General features: G+C 41.9%; 1 protein-coding gene across 1 annotated transcript in view; it reads left to right on the top strand.

Annotated features, from left to right (window-relative positions):
• Positions 1-2,098: 2,098 nt before the first annotated feature.
• txnrd3 (thioredoxin reductase 3) overlaps positions 2,099-15,000 on the top strand; it is a 22,417-nt gene continuing 9,515 nt past the window's right edge. Inside the window, exons 1-6 of the mRNA XM_060919492.1 lie at positions 2,099-2,461; positions 6,479-6,539; positions 10,630-10,739; positions 14,399-14,506; positions 14,669-14,741; positions 14,872-14,991. Coding sequence (XP_060775475.1) covers positions 2,351-2,461; positions 6,479-6,539; positions 10,630-10,739; positions 14,399-14,506; positions 14,669-14,741; positions 14,872-14,991 — 583 coding nt within the window. The 5' untranslated portion in view covers positions 2,099-2,350. The remainder of the gene's footprint in view (positions 2,462-6,478; positions 6,540-10,629; positions 10,740-14,398; positions 14,507-14,668; positions 14,742-14,871; positions 14,992-15,000) is intronic.

The following is a 15,000-nucleotide window of genomic DNA, read 5'->3' as shown; positions in this document are numbered from 1 at the left end:
GAAATTAAAATGTTTAGGGAAGCGAAACCAGAAATCACTGGGTAACTACAGTTGGCATTGTATAAACGGTGACTCCCAGTATCGCCTCCCTAAATTATCATCATAATGGAGGAAGCTTTCCTACATGCAAACAGTAAAAACTTAAAAAAAACACACACACACAAATGCAGTCTTTGAATCGGGAAACATTTTTTCGCTAGCTGCGAAAAATGGTCTGCCACAGTCGGGGGGGCAGGGAATGTTGTGTTCCATGAGAAATTGGCAGAACATAACATTGCAGCAGTCACAGAAGTCTGGGCAGTCTGAGCCGATGGACTTAAATGACCGAGAAAACCACGTGCAACTATAAAACCACATAAATCGAAAATAGTTCCGTTTCATTAGGCATGCATGTTTGAAAAAATAAATGGTGGATGCTAAGAAAATTTTCTCAGAGTAACGGAAAAAATCTCTGATACAACGTAAGTTTCCTGTATGAAAATCAGTGTAGCTAAAAAATTGCATTTTCCCGTACAAAATATGGCGAAACCGTATAACTTGACATGTATGGTGATATGCTCATCACTCGAAGATATGTATGTTATTTACCAGATCGGCCCAAAGGGCCTTGGTCAGTATTCAAGGCCAAGGTCAGGGTATTTCACGATACGGACCGACCTTAAGCTGGTAAATAATATATGTATTTTTTTTCTTTACCAAATTCTAACAGAAAACGAGAGCGCCCGCAAAGGAAAACCGAGCCGAGATTTTGAATCCTCATTCACGGCTGTAATGCAAATGGCTTCCTCCTCGGTATACAAGTGCACTTCCATGGCAGGAAAAAAAACCCTACATTTTGCCGCCTATGTAGTCCCCTATTTATACAAATAGGAGTCATTCAGGATTCAGCCATGTTTTTGCTCGGCGTTGGCAAGTTACAGGTTTTTAGCTTTCTCCTGAAATATTTTCTTTTATTTCTTCTTCCTCAGGGTAGTAAAACTCCCTTTTGCTGTGAACACTGGCGTTATCGCTATCCATGCTGTAAAATCAATGCTATTCTCCTGAGAAATGCTGGCAAAAACTTATAAGACTTTTGATAATCTTATAAATAAATCTTATTTTTTAAAAAAAAGATAAATGTTGACAAAAAAAATTCTACTATGTTTGTTGTTGTTGTGAATGAGCGAGTCGCCAGAGTTCCGTAACTGGGGTCCGTATCATAGGATACAGACCCGCTCGCCAGCCAATCAGAGCGCAGGATTTGATGGAAACTGCACCGCAAAAAAAAAAAAAAAACTTCATATCTTCACGCCCCCATGTAAGCTCCTCTATTTACATTACGGTTTTGGTTCTCCATGTCCCGGATGTAGCTTGTATGAAAAATCTGAGTGGTGTATTTCCCAGTAAAACACTTGTGTCCAGGGTGGCATGGTGGTGTAGTGGTTAGTGCTGTCGCCTTACAGCAAGAAGGTCCGGGTTCGAGCCCCGGGGCCGGCGAGGGCCTTTCTGTGCGGAGTTTGCATGTTCTCCCCGTGTCCGCGTGGGTTTCCTCCGGGTGCTCCGGTTTCCCCCACAGTCCAAAGACATGCAGGTTAGGTTAACTGGTGACTCTAAATTGACCGTAGGTGTGAATGTGAGTGTGAATGGTTGTCTGTGTCTATATGTCAGCCCTGTGATGACCTGGCGACTTGTCCAGGGTGTACCCCGCCTTTCGCCCGTAGTCAGCTGGGATAGGCTCCAGCTTGCCTGCGACCCTGTAGAACAGGATAAAGCGGCTAGAGATAATGAGATGAGATGAGACACTTGTGTCCATGTAATCTATACGTTCATTGCTCAGTTTGCGAAAGCACTTTTTTTTACCACAAGGTGGCAGCATTGCGCCACAAAAAAAAATATATTTAGTTGTCTTCACACATTGCCTGTTGGGCCTTTTTAATTCAGCTTTAGTTCTTTTTTTATTCGATTTACTTTTGCTTTGTTTAAATAATTTAAATTGAAACGTTTTATATGCAATCCGATTCTTCATTTTCTAATATATATTTAGAAATGTATGAGTCATGGACGGTTTCATATACGATCAGGCAGTCACGTTGACGTCATCTCGCCTTCTGCATACGGCAGTGAAGTTTGGGCACGTCTCGCAGTTTATGCATACATACCGGTGAGCTCGAGACGAAGATGTCCCGTGAAGAGCTGTACGGGAAATAACGTGGAGACGGTTGTTTGGTTTTCCTTAGCTGGTTTGAACTCGTTTTATCGCAGTGTTGATCCAGTTTAAGAGTTTGGCAAGAAGTTTTTTTTAACCTCTTTCACAGCTATAGTCCTCTATCTAACTCTGATCTGCTCGCGCGCGGCTTTTTCCGGTCTGATTATGCCGCCGGTAGAAACCGAGACCGGGCAGATTAAAGCCCGGATACAGGAGCTCATCGACACCAATCTTGTTGTAATTTTCAGCAAAAGCTACTGCCCCTACTGTAAAAAGGTGAGTGTATGTTCTGCGGGTGTCTGAGTGCTCCTCCTGCTGCTAGCGTATTATTAGCTCACAAGAAATGGCGCCGCATGAGTCAGTTTCAGCAGTGTACGGGATAAAGAAAGTTAGAGTTCAACTCTCAGGTGTATTAGCTAGTTCACCCATTTAACACCTGTTATTAACCTGTTACTTATTTAGTAAAGCGTTTAAAAAGAATAGTTTAGCTAAGTTAAAGCTTTAAAGTGCATATCCTGGACCAATTTCATGTTTTGTTTTTTTAATATGAAAGTATGCTCCTTTTATACACTCATCCAGAAGGGTAATTTTGCACAAGGCCTTCTGTCTACAGCAGAAAAAGATAAAATAACAACGCGTCTGGAAAAATCCCAAGGGAGTCTGGGGCCGGGAGGCACGGTGGTGTAGTGGTTAGCGCTGTCGCCTCACAGCAAGAAGGTCTGGGTTCGAGCCCCGTGGCCGGCGAGGGCCTTTCTGTGCGGAGTTTACATGTTCTCACCGTGTCCGCGTGGGTTTCCTCCGGGTGCTCCGGTTTCCCCCACAGTCCAAAGACATGCAGGTTAGGTTAACTGGTGACAATTGACCGTAGGTGTGAATGGTTGTCTGTGTCAGCGACTTGTCCAGGGTGTACCCCGCCTTTCGCCCGTAGTCAGCTGGGATAGGCTCCAGCTTGCCTGCGACCCTGTAGAACAGGATAAAGCGGCTACAGATGATGAGATGAGGTGAGTCTGGAGGCAGATTCGTGACCTCACGTGCGGAAGTGTCCGCAGGCTGCGCGAGCTTGCACGGTTTGACGAAGTTTATCAGCGAGCGATTTTGTATTGAAATATGGACTTGTCACCGGAGCTTCTAAACCCATGGATTCATGAATCTATTGTTACATAAATCATTTTTTCTAACTACTACTATTTTTTTCGCGGTCCAAAAATGGCTGGCGAGCGGGTCTGTATGCTACGGTACGGACCCCCGGTTACGGACCTCTGGCGACTCGCTCATTCACAACAAATATAGTAGAATTTTTTTTTTGTCAACATTTATCAAAAGATTATCAGAAATCTTAAATTTTTGCCAGCATTTCTCAGGAGAATAGCATTAATTTTACAGCATGGATAGCGATAAGGACAGTGTTCACAGCGAAAGCGAGTGTTACTACCCTGAGGAAGAAGAAATAAAAGAAAACATTTCAGGAGAAAGCTAAAAACCTCTAACTGTTGCGAACACCGAGCAAAAACATGGCTGAAATCTCATCTCATTATCTCTAGCCGCTTTATCCTGTTCTACAGGGTCGCAGGCAAGCTGGAGCCTATCCCAGCTGACTACGGGTGAAAGGCGGGGTACACCCTGGACAAGTCGCCAGGTCATCACAGGGCTGACACATAGACACAGACAACCATTCACACTCACATTCACACCTACGCTCAATTTAGTCACCAGTTAACCTAACCTGCATGTCTTTGGACTGTGGGGGAAACCGGAGCACCCGGAGGAAACCCACGCGGACACGGGGAGAACATGCAAACTCCGCACAGAAAGGGCCTCGCCGGCCACGGGGCTCAAACCCAGACCTTCTTGCTGTGAGGCGACAGCGCTAACCACTACACCACCATGCCGCCTGGCTGAATCCTGAATGACTCAATTTTGTATAAATAGGGGACTACATAAGCGGCAAAATGTTTTTTTTTTTTTTTTCCTGCCATGGAAGTGCACTTGTATACTGAGGAGGAAGCAATTTGCATTACAGCCGTGAATGAGGATTCAAAATGGCGGCTCGGCTCGGTTTTCCCTTTCGGGCGCTCTCGTTTTCTGTTAGAATTTGGTAAAGAAAAAAAATAAATATTATTTACCAACTTAAGGTCGGTCCGTATGGTGTGAAACCCTGACCTCGGCCTTAAAGGTGTCATTCCACGACAAACCGTTTAATATTTGCTCTTTTTGAAATACCATAGGTCACTCCGAGTTGCATATGTATGCTGCACGTGAAAATGTTCTTCTACCCCCATTCCCTGTATTAGTCTATGAAAGAAAATGGACGGAAAAACGAGCGAATCAGAAAAAGCCCTACGAACTTGCGTCACTTCGAAAATTAGTAGTCATGGCCTCGCCCATAACCCACTGGAGGGAGCGTCACAGTGCTGTTAGCCAATCAGAAGCGATATGTTTACATCTCATGAATATTCATGAGTAAGAGCTGAAATCCTGTCGTTCTCTCCCCACCCACTCCTCCACCAAATTAGAACAGCCTGAAACAGGAGCATCACAGCATTCATTCATACTAGAGACCACCGCACAATTAATGAAAAAACGATGCAATGACACCTTTAAATACTTTGAAGACCTCGGTCACAGTATTTCACAATACGTGCCTCTCAGCTGGTAAATAACATTATGCATTTATATATTTCTTCATTTAGAAGAGTACTGGCTACTGTAGGAGAAAGATTTCATAAGCTACACACATGGAATCGGCTATTTAATCGGCTATTTAATGTGTTTGACGGGTCCCAAGATCTCAAGCCCTGACATGCATATCCCTTGATACATGTGAAGTGTATTATCGCCCAGCGCTTTCGTGTTGTTTACTTTTGTCAGTCAATAAATAACATTATCCATGTACCACACAAACACAGGAACACCTAATTTAGAGTATAGTCTCTTATTTCTTACCCTGGCAACAGGCAACTTGTGAATCGCCGATTTTCTTGGTCTTTTCTTGGCTCTGCTTTGGTCCTCTGTGTTTTCTGGGTGCCTCGCGCAAAGCGCTCCCATTTCTCTCTCATTGTCTGCTCTTTTGGAAAACAATGAGTACTAATCCCATCATGATTGGTGCTACACCCTCCTACGATACATTTGTTAACCATTTTAATAATTACGTGATAATGTTGAAGAAATTTGCAGAAAACCACCAGGTAGTATTCTCATAAACAAACCAATGCTGACATGGGATTCAGAGGGAGGTGTCCCGCACGTGACGTTACGAAAATCAATGTTTCCCAGGAAATCCAAATGCTAAGTTTTTTTTCAGAGGCGGACCAATTCGCCTCAAGTGGCTTGATTTCAACTGAAAATTTCTGGTATTGCGCAAGGTCAAAAAATTGCACAAAATGTGACAGATATTTGACCAAAGTTTAATATAAAATAGGAGAATTACATTACATTGATCGTGCTCCTAAATATATCCAAGATGTGCAGTTTTTAAGAGCCCTAATGTGTAGCAGGTTGGTGGATGTGCATGATATAAAGTGATCCTGTGCCCGGATGTGGGCTTCTCACCGAGCATTGCATCTGGAGCTGACACTCAACTGATGTCCTTTTTCTTTTCTTTCCCACTACTGTGTAGACTAGACAGGAGCCGACAGTGACAAAGGACTGAGTGATAGTGGTGCTGCTGTAATAAATCTGAGAGAGCTGTGTTAAATGGCATGCTGCCCTTATTATAGTAGATAGTATAAAGCTTTGTGTAAATTCTGCTCCATTACTTGTAGTTTTGAGGTTGGGTTGGTCTCCCTTTAAACCCTCACTGATCCATCCCAGTGTCTGTTTTCATTTGTGTTTAAACACGCTTGATTTGACTTGGAAATGCTGTTGTGGTCGTGAGACAGCAATTCTTGAGGCCCATCCAAATAGAAACTATACACTAGTTTTAATCTGGAAAGTTGTCCTTTCCTGGAGTGTGCCAATATTAATATTTCATAACACGGTAATTGGTTTCACACTGTTTTTGAGGAGGTCATATTGTTTTGCAAGATAAAGACCTATTCGTTCTGACTTTGTTTATAAAAACCCTGCACTTCTTGATGTCCCCCTTCCCAATGCTAGAGTATGGGTTAGGTGTAGAGGGTTTGTATTTATTTTTCCTATTTACACACCTCTATAATGTATAATATGTAATTTCGGAGTCCTCACAAATGACAGCTAATCGAACCTGTCCGTTCTTTTGACTGATTATACCTGATTTAGGTCAATGACATGGCTGATGCTGATAGTGGTTAACTGTCCCCTTTTGGTTTATTTCAGGTGAAGGCGCTCTTTGAAGAGTTGAATGTGACTTTTGAATCCATAGAACTGGATCTGATTGGTAAGCATGACTTTCGTTACTCAAATTGCTTTGCTCATGTATGTATTGCAAAATTTATTAGCATAGCCTATCTTTAGTATGAGCATTTCTGCAAACGAATGACTTGTGACTAAGACCAGATAATATCAGTAAATGGAAAAGATTAGACGTGCATATTACATTGCTCTCTGAGAACATGGCTTAAACAGAGTTTAAGTACTGACAGCTTTTAGTTTTGCAACACACAGCATGTCTCTTTTTAAGCAAGGCTGGGCAATGCAGTAGGCTGTGTGGGCTATTAGTTTTTTATTCTTAGCTGTCGTACGTTCAACAACTAGAATTAGAAAGCGAAACAATTTTACAACTTATTGATTTTTTGCAAAATTAAAATTTCCATTTTGTGTGCATGTTTAAATGTAACACACTTCATGGTAGTGTGATGCACCTCGATGCTGTACCTGTAGTGCACACTTTCAAATCCAGATGCTTGCTGTGCCATACATCAGCTGAGGCATGATCTCCTTTTGCTAGGCGGATTAATTAGACCGATTAATCTTTCCTGAATCAGCTACATGCAAGTATGTGGGAACTCGGACAAAACTGAGCAGAATAAAGTCCAGTGCAAAGATGCCTGGCAGTTAAACATGCTGAGAGATATGACCCCAAATCAGAAAGTTGGGGTGGTATGGAAAAATGCAAATTAAAAAAAAACGAGAGAGAGCGAGAGATGCATGTAATTTCTAAATTTACTTTGACTTGTAATTTATTGCAAACAGCATGAACCCAAGATATTTCATGTTTTGTAGGGATGTCCCGATCAGGTTTTTTTGCCCTCCGATCTGATACCGATCATTTGATTTTGAGTATCTGCCGATACCGAGTCTCGATCCGATACTACTTATAATCCATAAAAAATAAAGACGAGGAAAGAAACGGATCCAGGATGTTCCTCATTTTTTATTTAACATCTTATTTTAACATCCAACAACTCCGTTAGCAAACAGAGCACTTACGTGAGGCAGTTTGAACAATAAATAACAAATAAAAAAAATAACCTTAAAATACCTGGCAGGAATGTAAACAAGTAAAAAAAAAATAAAGTGCCACAGTGCCGGTAATTTGCTTTTAAGAACGCATCTCACAGTGGTGTACAGTAATTTCAATTAAGGAAATGAATGTTTTTCTTGATGAAAACAAGCATTTCTACCCTTTCAGGTTTGAGCCTGTTTCTTTTGTCATCCAATGGAAAAAAAAGATCTCATGCTTTGCTTTCCGCTTCGAACTGCTTCCGTGTTCAACTTTGCTGGCAACAGGCAGCCAATAACCAATGGCGTCTCCGCTACAAAGTGATGTCATGCCGCACGCGTTGATGTTGCTGTGTTGAGACAAGAGGTCTGGTCTCACTCTGTGCCAACGCATAGCTATTGATGTGTTAAAAATGAGAATATATTATATAGATATATATTCGATCCTTGATCGGGAGGCAATGCCCGATTCCGATCGAGTCTGAAACCATGTGATCGGGCCCGATTTCCGATCACGTGATCGGATCGGGACATCCCTAATGTTTTGTCTGGTCACCTTCATTTCAGTTGTTTATATACATCCATTCTTGCAGTTCATGCCGACAACACATTTCTTAAAAGCAAGAGTTGACAAGGAGATGACGCATTCCCCCCCCCCCCCAGCCCCCACATGAAACCCCACTCCAAATTTTCCTGAGTTGAATTGGTTGCCATGGAAATATGGAAAAACTAAAAATCACAGAAATCCCAAAATGTCAAAAGGCACAATTCCTCTAGTCACTTAGCATAACTGTAAGGTTTCGTGAAAAAAATTCCTCATAAGTTGATATACTCCGGAAACTAAAATGTTTACAGGTGGACGGACGGCTGGACAGAGCAATAAGTATATCCCCCTGTGCTATATGTTTTGGGGGGGGGATAAAAAATTAGGATGGGGCAATTTAGTGCTAGTAATGAGGTAAAACAATTAAATAATGATGTGATTTTGAAACGGGTGATGTCAACAGGTGTTTATCATGGTTTGGTACAAAATCATTCTCCAGGAAAGGCCTAGTCTTTGAGCAGCAAAGATGAGCTGTGAACATTATTGAAATGTTAAAAAGTGTTCCTTGAAGGAAGACATGAATGGATTTGGATATTTCACCCTCTCTGGTGCACAAGGTCATTAAACAATTCAAGGAAACTGGAGGGATTTTTGTGTAAACGGCAAGGGCGCAAGCCTAAGCTTGAACACCCATGATCTCTGATCCCTCAGGCGGCACTGCATCAAGAACAGTCACTCATCTATAGCGGATATAACCACATGGGCTCAGGATTATTTTGGCACGCTTTTAGCAGTGTCTTGTTGAAATATCCCTGGGGAAGTTGTCATCTTGGTGGCAGCATATATTGCTGCAAAATCTCAATGTACTTTTCTGCATTAATTCTGACATCACGGACGTGCAAGTTACCTTTGCCAAGGGCACTGACACAACGTCGTATCATGACGGATGTTGGCTTGTATAAATCTGCCTTTACACTTGGACTCTTGGTTGCCTCTGTAGCCATGTTTCCATCAACCTGCTTAATGTGCAATTAAAGATTTCATTGCTTGATTTTTAGCTTGTAAGCACATGAATTTCGAAAAAACTGGCAAATATTGCAAAAAAGAGATTTAAAAAAAAAATGCTTGCATGAGGTGGTTTGTCAGATGGTTTGATGAAGCTATAATTTCTGAAACCTTTCTTAAAAAAAAAAAAAGCGCGCACTGTAAGAGCTATTGCAAAAGGAGAAGAGACAGCTTTCATCACACAGCATCCCTCAGTGGAAACACAGGCTATTTGCAGTTGTCAGTTTTTTTTTTTTAATATCGTTTCTATTTTGTGCAAAACTGCGATGGAAAACCGGCATGTGACTCTTTCCTACGCGGTCCATGATTTTTGGTGGATGGCCTTTTCCAGGGCACTGCTGTGCAATAAATAAGCTAAATATGGTGGCCTTGCAGTGGATGAGCCCATCACAGGAAGCAGCCTTGTGCTGTTTATTCTTCTTAACCTTGTTTAGCTTTGGTGTAATGTGATTTTTAGGCTGTTCTCTACTTTCATTTCAGTAATTGATTTAATCATTATGTCGAGTTTGTTTGGGCTGGGTTTTTTTCTTTTAACTAACTGATTTCTTGCTTTTTCCTCTTCTGATTTCAGTGCATGCTTGCAGTATTTGTACATGATATGTGGAAACACTTGCACTGCAACACAAGGATGTTTCTCTTGTGAAACTGCACAAACCCACATTAAGATTTGTACAGAAATGTAATGCAGCAGGCATTAAATATGGCTTTGCTCATAAGCCCACAAACCTGAGACCATTTTTTAATAAATGTCCAGGAGTAATTTTTAATTCCAGTGCTGGTGTGGGAATGATTAACAGTGTATAATGGAGTGTCAGATCTCAGTATAGCGACGCCAGCCAACTTGCAAAACTTGCTGAGTCATTCACCACTGTCCTGGCCAACAGTGCTTCTTATGAAAGAAAATGCTGTTTCTAAAAGCACTAAAGATGCTATGAAATTTGGCCTAAAACTATTCAAAGGTAGGGTGGAATTGTGATTTTTATTTTATCTATTTCAAAACAAAGTATTTTGTGACTTGCATGAATGCGCACAGACTTGTCATGTTTGCATGCTGCTTTTGAAGATTGAAATAAATTATATACTTTTTAAATATGATTTGTTTATTTTTTTGGAAGTAATCACCAGCGTAAAACAAGTATCTGCCTTAGGCTCCATAAATATCGGTGAATAATATCCTCAATGTCGTCTCGGTAATTATTAATTGATGATCATTCGCCAAAGGTGAAGTGAATGTTAAAAGGGTTGTCGGGGTGTGGTCCCCCCCCCCTTTTTTTTTTTTTTTTAAAATAAAGGGTGCCTAAGACTTGTACAGCACTGTATGAGGAGGATTTTTTTTTTTTTTTTTTTTTTTTTTTTAAATCAAACATGGGAAGATTGAGCAGGTTGTTACTGGAAGCCTTACCCTGACTTGGCACACTCTTGTTCCACATGAAACATGAGCAGCTGTAGCACACTACACGTCTGACATGTTTTTCAGACAATGGCACCACCTACCAGGACGTGCTGATGGAGATGACTGGACAGAAAACCGTCCCCAACGTCTTCATCAACAAGACACACGTAGGAGGCTGCGATAAGACCATGCAGGTAATAGCTCATACCGAATATGAACGCTAAGTCTAGGGTAACTCGTTGTTTTGGGGCAGGTTTTGTAAGATGTAACACATGAGGGAAAGAAAATGTTTTGTTGCTTTTCATTTGAAAGGATTTGTAGATTATTGCATTTGCATTCAAGAGAATTCAGTGGAAAATGTTAGTGTTCTGGCTACATACAATTCTTCACTTGCTGAGGTCCGGATAAGAAACGAACATAATAGAATGATGACAGCATTTAGGTTTTTAATGCTCAGTTAATTAGTTCATGCTATAATTAAGATTTTGAAGTGGTTTTGCTTTGCAGTGGTGCTTCATGTTTCCACTTTTGACTAGCACTGACTCTGAATAGAGGAGACATCTGTTTTAAACTAGAAACATTTTAAACGTTTGGGGGGGGGTTAATAAACACAATTTCATTGCTTCACTAATCATATCGGAGAGGGTAAATCTAAAAATGAAATCTATGCAATTCTGAAAATTTTCCTTTCTCAAACTGTCTTTTGGACATAATTTCCTTAAATGCATGTGATCAGCCACAATAATGAATCAGTCACTGAAGCTACAACGGTTTATATTAAAATAAAGTTTGGAGCTGCTGAAATGCTTCACTGATACCCCTTTTCCACCAAGTCAGTTCCAGGGCTGTTTCTGGTTCACAACTCGTTCAACTTGCGAACCAGCTGGGAACCAGTTTGCTTTTCCATAGCTCAGGGTGCTAAGGTGAGCCACGTCATTGTCACTGTATACGTCAGTTACGTCGCTGCGTTTGCATAAACCTTGGCGCGAACATTGAAGCAACAACAACACGGAGAAGAAGAAGAAGCAGCAACAACAATAATAATGGATGACTGCTGCTTTACTGCATCCATGATATCTCGTTGCTTATTTAAAAATGGCGCCCTCTCGCGGTCTTGCTATTGTTGTTGGTCTTAACAACTCCGCTTCCCCCCGCTGACGTAAGCAGTTCTTTCCTCTAGCCCAGCAAAGAGCTGGTGCTACCCTGGAACCGGTTTTCTGGCCCAGAGCCAGTTCTTTGTCAGTGGAAACAGAAAACCCGGTTCCGAACCAAGCACTGGCCCCGAACCAGCCCTGGAACTGATTTGGTGGAAAAGGGGTAAGAGTCCACGTCTAGACTGCAGTTCACTAATTGAAGATGCCAAAGTTAGCAGGGAACGTTGCAGTAACAATCAGCTTCTTTTTGAAGCTTTGACACTCATCTCATCATCTCTAGCCGCTTTATCCTGTTCTACAGGGTCGCAGGCAAGCTGGAGCCTATCCCAGCTGACTACGGGCGAAAGGCGGGGTACACCCTGGACAAGTCGCCAGGTCATCACAGGGCAGACACAGGCAACCATTCACACTCAGTGCGTTTACATGCACATCCAAATCGAGCTACTGTCGGTAATCGAGCTAAGGGTCCCAGCAGGGGTGCCAGAGAAATCCAATCCTACATGCACACAAGGAAATCGAGCTATTGTGTGAGGTACATTGTGCACCTGAGCCACAGGTGGCGCTACACGCCCCATTGTGTTGGTACACTTCCGGTTGTCATCATGAAGAAGAGCTATTCAAGAGTATAAACAAAGTTATACATTGCTCCAGAAGTGCACGTTTCTGCTCGCCATTTTCTCTTCGTTCGTTCGTTTTCCTTGTTCCTCCTGACCTCTTCTGCTGCTCGCTACTACTACTAGAATGCTGGGACTTTTGAAAAGATCGTGCACACAAATCATAGATCCTAGCGTAAGAAGATCTCTCTACCTCGCCTTTGTTAAGTCTCAACTGTGCTTTGCTTCTGAAGTATGGTCTCCGTCCACAGTCGTGTTAAGATCTTTGATTGAAAGAGTCCAGCGTCGTGCTACACATTGGATCCTCAAGCAGCGGATTGGAGATATGGCCTACAAAGACAGACTCACAGCTCTAAATTTGCTACCCCTGTCTTATGACAGAGAGCTGAGGGACTTAGGTTTTTTGTATAAATGTATGTTTGGCCCTACCAACTTGGATATAAGCCAGTTTGTCACCTTTGTATCTCATGGCCGTACCAGATCACTCAATCCGTCATTAGTTTTAAAGCCCGCCTACTGCAGAACAACCACTTACCAGGCCTCCTTCTTTAATAGATCTGTTAAACCATGGAATTTTGTCTGTAAAACGTTTTCTTCTGACAAGTTCTGTAGTATTGATGTATTTAAATCTTCCCTACGCTCATTTTATAATGAACTTCTGAAATCTACTTGCAGTATTGACTTTAGCTGTACCTGGACTATGATCTGTACTTGTTCCTGTCATTCCTAATTGTAATTTTTTATTTTTATTTATTTATCTATTTATTTTAATTTAATCGGGGATGCGCCTCGCATGGGTCGCCCGTTCGCGTTTTCCCCTTTGGACTTTTTAAAAAAAAATTGTTTTATTTTGTCTTGAGTTCGTTTTTTTTGTTTGTTTGTTTTGTTTTTCAATATTATTTTCTTGCTTTTACGTATGTTTATTATTTAGTCCAATAAAGCTGGATAAGATAAGATACTGTTGTCATGCCGACCGAGGCTGTTGTGTTTCCCGCTTGTGGTCTCGTCACTCGTCACTTCCGGAAGGGGCAGTGCTGAAGTAAGTAGCTCGACTACGTAGCTCGATAGGGTTTACATGCACTAAGTAGCTCGGCTACAATCGCATAATCTAGGTCGCGTAGCTCGATTACGAGAAATCCAGTTCGGTTCGATTTCAGCCGAGCTAAGGTGTTTCCATGGCATTTAGAACTTCGATTTCAGTCGAGCTATGGCAGAAATTCGATTTTCTCTATGTGCATGTAAACGCAGTGACTCACATTCACACCTACGGTCAATTTAGAGTCACCAGTTAACCTAACCTGCATGTCTTTGGACTGTGGGGGAAACCGGAGCACCCGGAGGAAACCCACGCGGACACGGGGAGAACATGCAAACTCCGCACAGAAAGGCCCTCGCCGGCCACGGGGCTCAAACCCAGACCTTCTTGCTGTGAGGCGACAGCGCTAACCACTACACCACCGTGCCGCCCCAGCTTTGACACTACTTTTGAAAAAGTTCAAAAATATCCAACCGAACTTGCGAATTGTGCATAATAAATAATTGACTACTTCCCAACAGATACCAAACATCAACTTTCTTGTTCATCAGTTGTGAATGTGCATGAATTAGTGAAGTCGTACAGCCCTATTTCTGAAAAACAAATCAAGTTTGATAACATCGCTGTGTATTTACTGTGAAATCTGGGTTGAAGGTTGATTGGGTTGGTTTTAAAAGGACTCCAAATTAAAAATAAAAAATTGTAAAATGGCCTCGGTGCATTTCCTTGGGTAGACAGTAGCAATCAACTCTATTCCGTGTAGCCAGCATATTTAATATCTACAAATCTGACAAGATGGTACCTTTCTTAAAAAAAAAAAAAAAAAAAAAAGGTATTCCCTCTGCTGCTTTTATCTTGTCTTGGGTCCAGCAGCTTAATCAGCCAACAGTGCAGATATGTTCCCTTTCAAAACGATGCTTTAAAGTAATGGGGAACAAAAGACCTTTTGTAATTGAAATGAATGATGCATGAGTCCGCTTATGATTACCTCTTATCACTGGGGTTTTTTTTTTTTTGCCTGTGATTATTTCTGGGTGTCACGGTAACAGGCATATAAAGATGGCCATATACAGCAGCTTTTGGGAGCAGAGAGCACGGCGTACGATTATGACCTCATTGTGATAGGAGGTGGCTCTGGAGGTCTGGCCTGCTCAAAGGTGACCGCTCACACTGCATGGTCATTATAATGTATACCCTACAGATATACACAGTTATATTTTCTGTGGAACTTTTGCGTCATAATTTGGAGACCAGTTTTGGTTTTTTTTGGGTACTGCCTAAATGGCATGTATGTGATGTACTTCTGTTATGTTCTATAGGAAGCAGCTGCCTTGGGGAAGAGGGTCATGGTTCTGGATTATGTTGTCCCCACACCTTTGGGCACATCTTGGGGTAACTAGTACTGGATCTTGTACATTATGATGGGCAAAATACTAAACATGATAGAGTTCAAGTCTTTTTTTTTTTTTTTTTTTCCCTGCTTGGGTTTTTAAGCATAGTGGTGCCTGACTTGTGTGTCTAGGTCTGGGTGGCACATGTGTGAACGTGGGCTGTATTCCAAAGAAGCTGATGCATCAGACCGCCCTGCTGAGTACTGCTCTGGAAGATGCCCGCAAATTTGGCTGGGAGTTCAGTGAGGAAGGTGAGCACC

The sequence above is a fragment of the Neoarius graeffei genome, chromosome 4, assembly GCF_027579695.1.
Source record: "Neoarius graeffei isolate fNeoGra1 chromosome 4, fNeoGra1.pri, whole genome shotgun sequence".
Taxonomy (NCBI): domain Eukaryota; kingdom Metazoa; phylum Chordata; class Actinopteri; order Siluriformes; family Ariidae; genus Neoarius; species Neoarius graeffei.
This window is presented reverse-complemented; position numbering and strand designations above follow the sequence as displayed.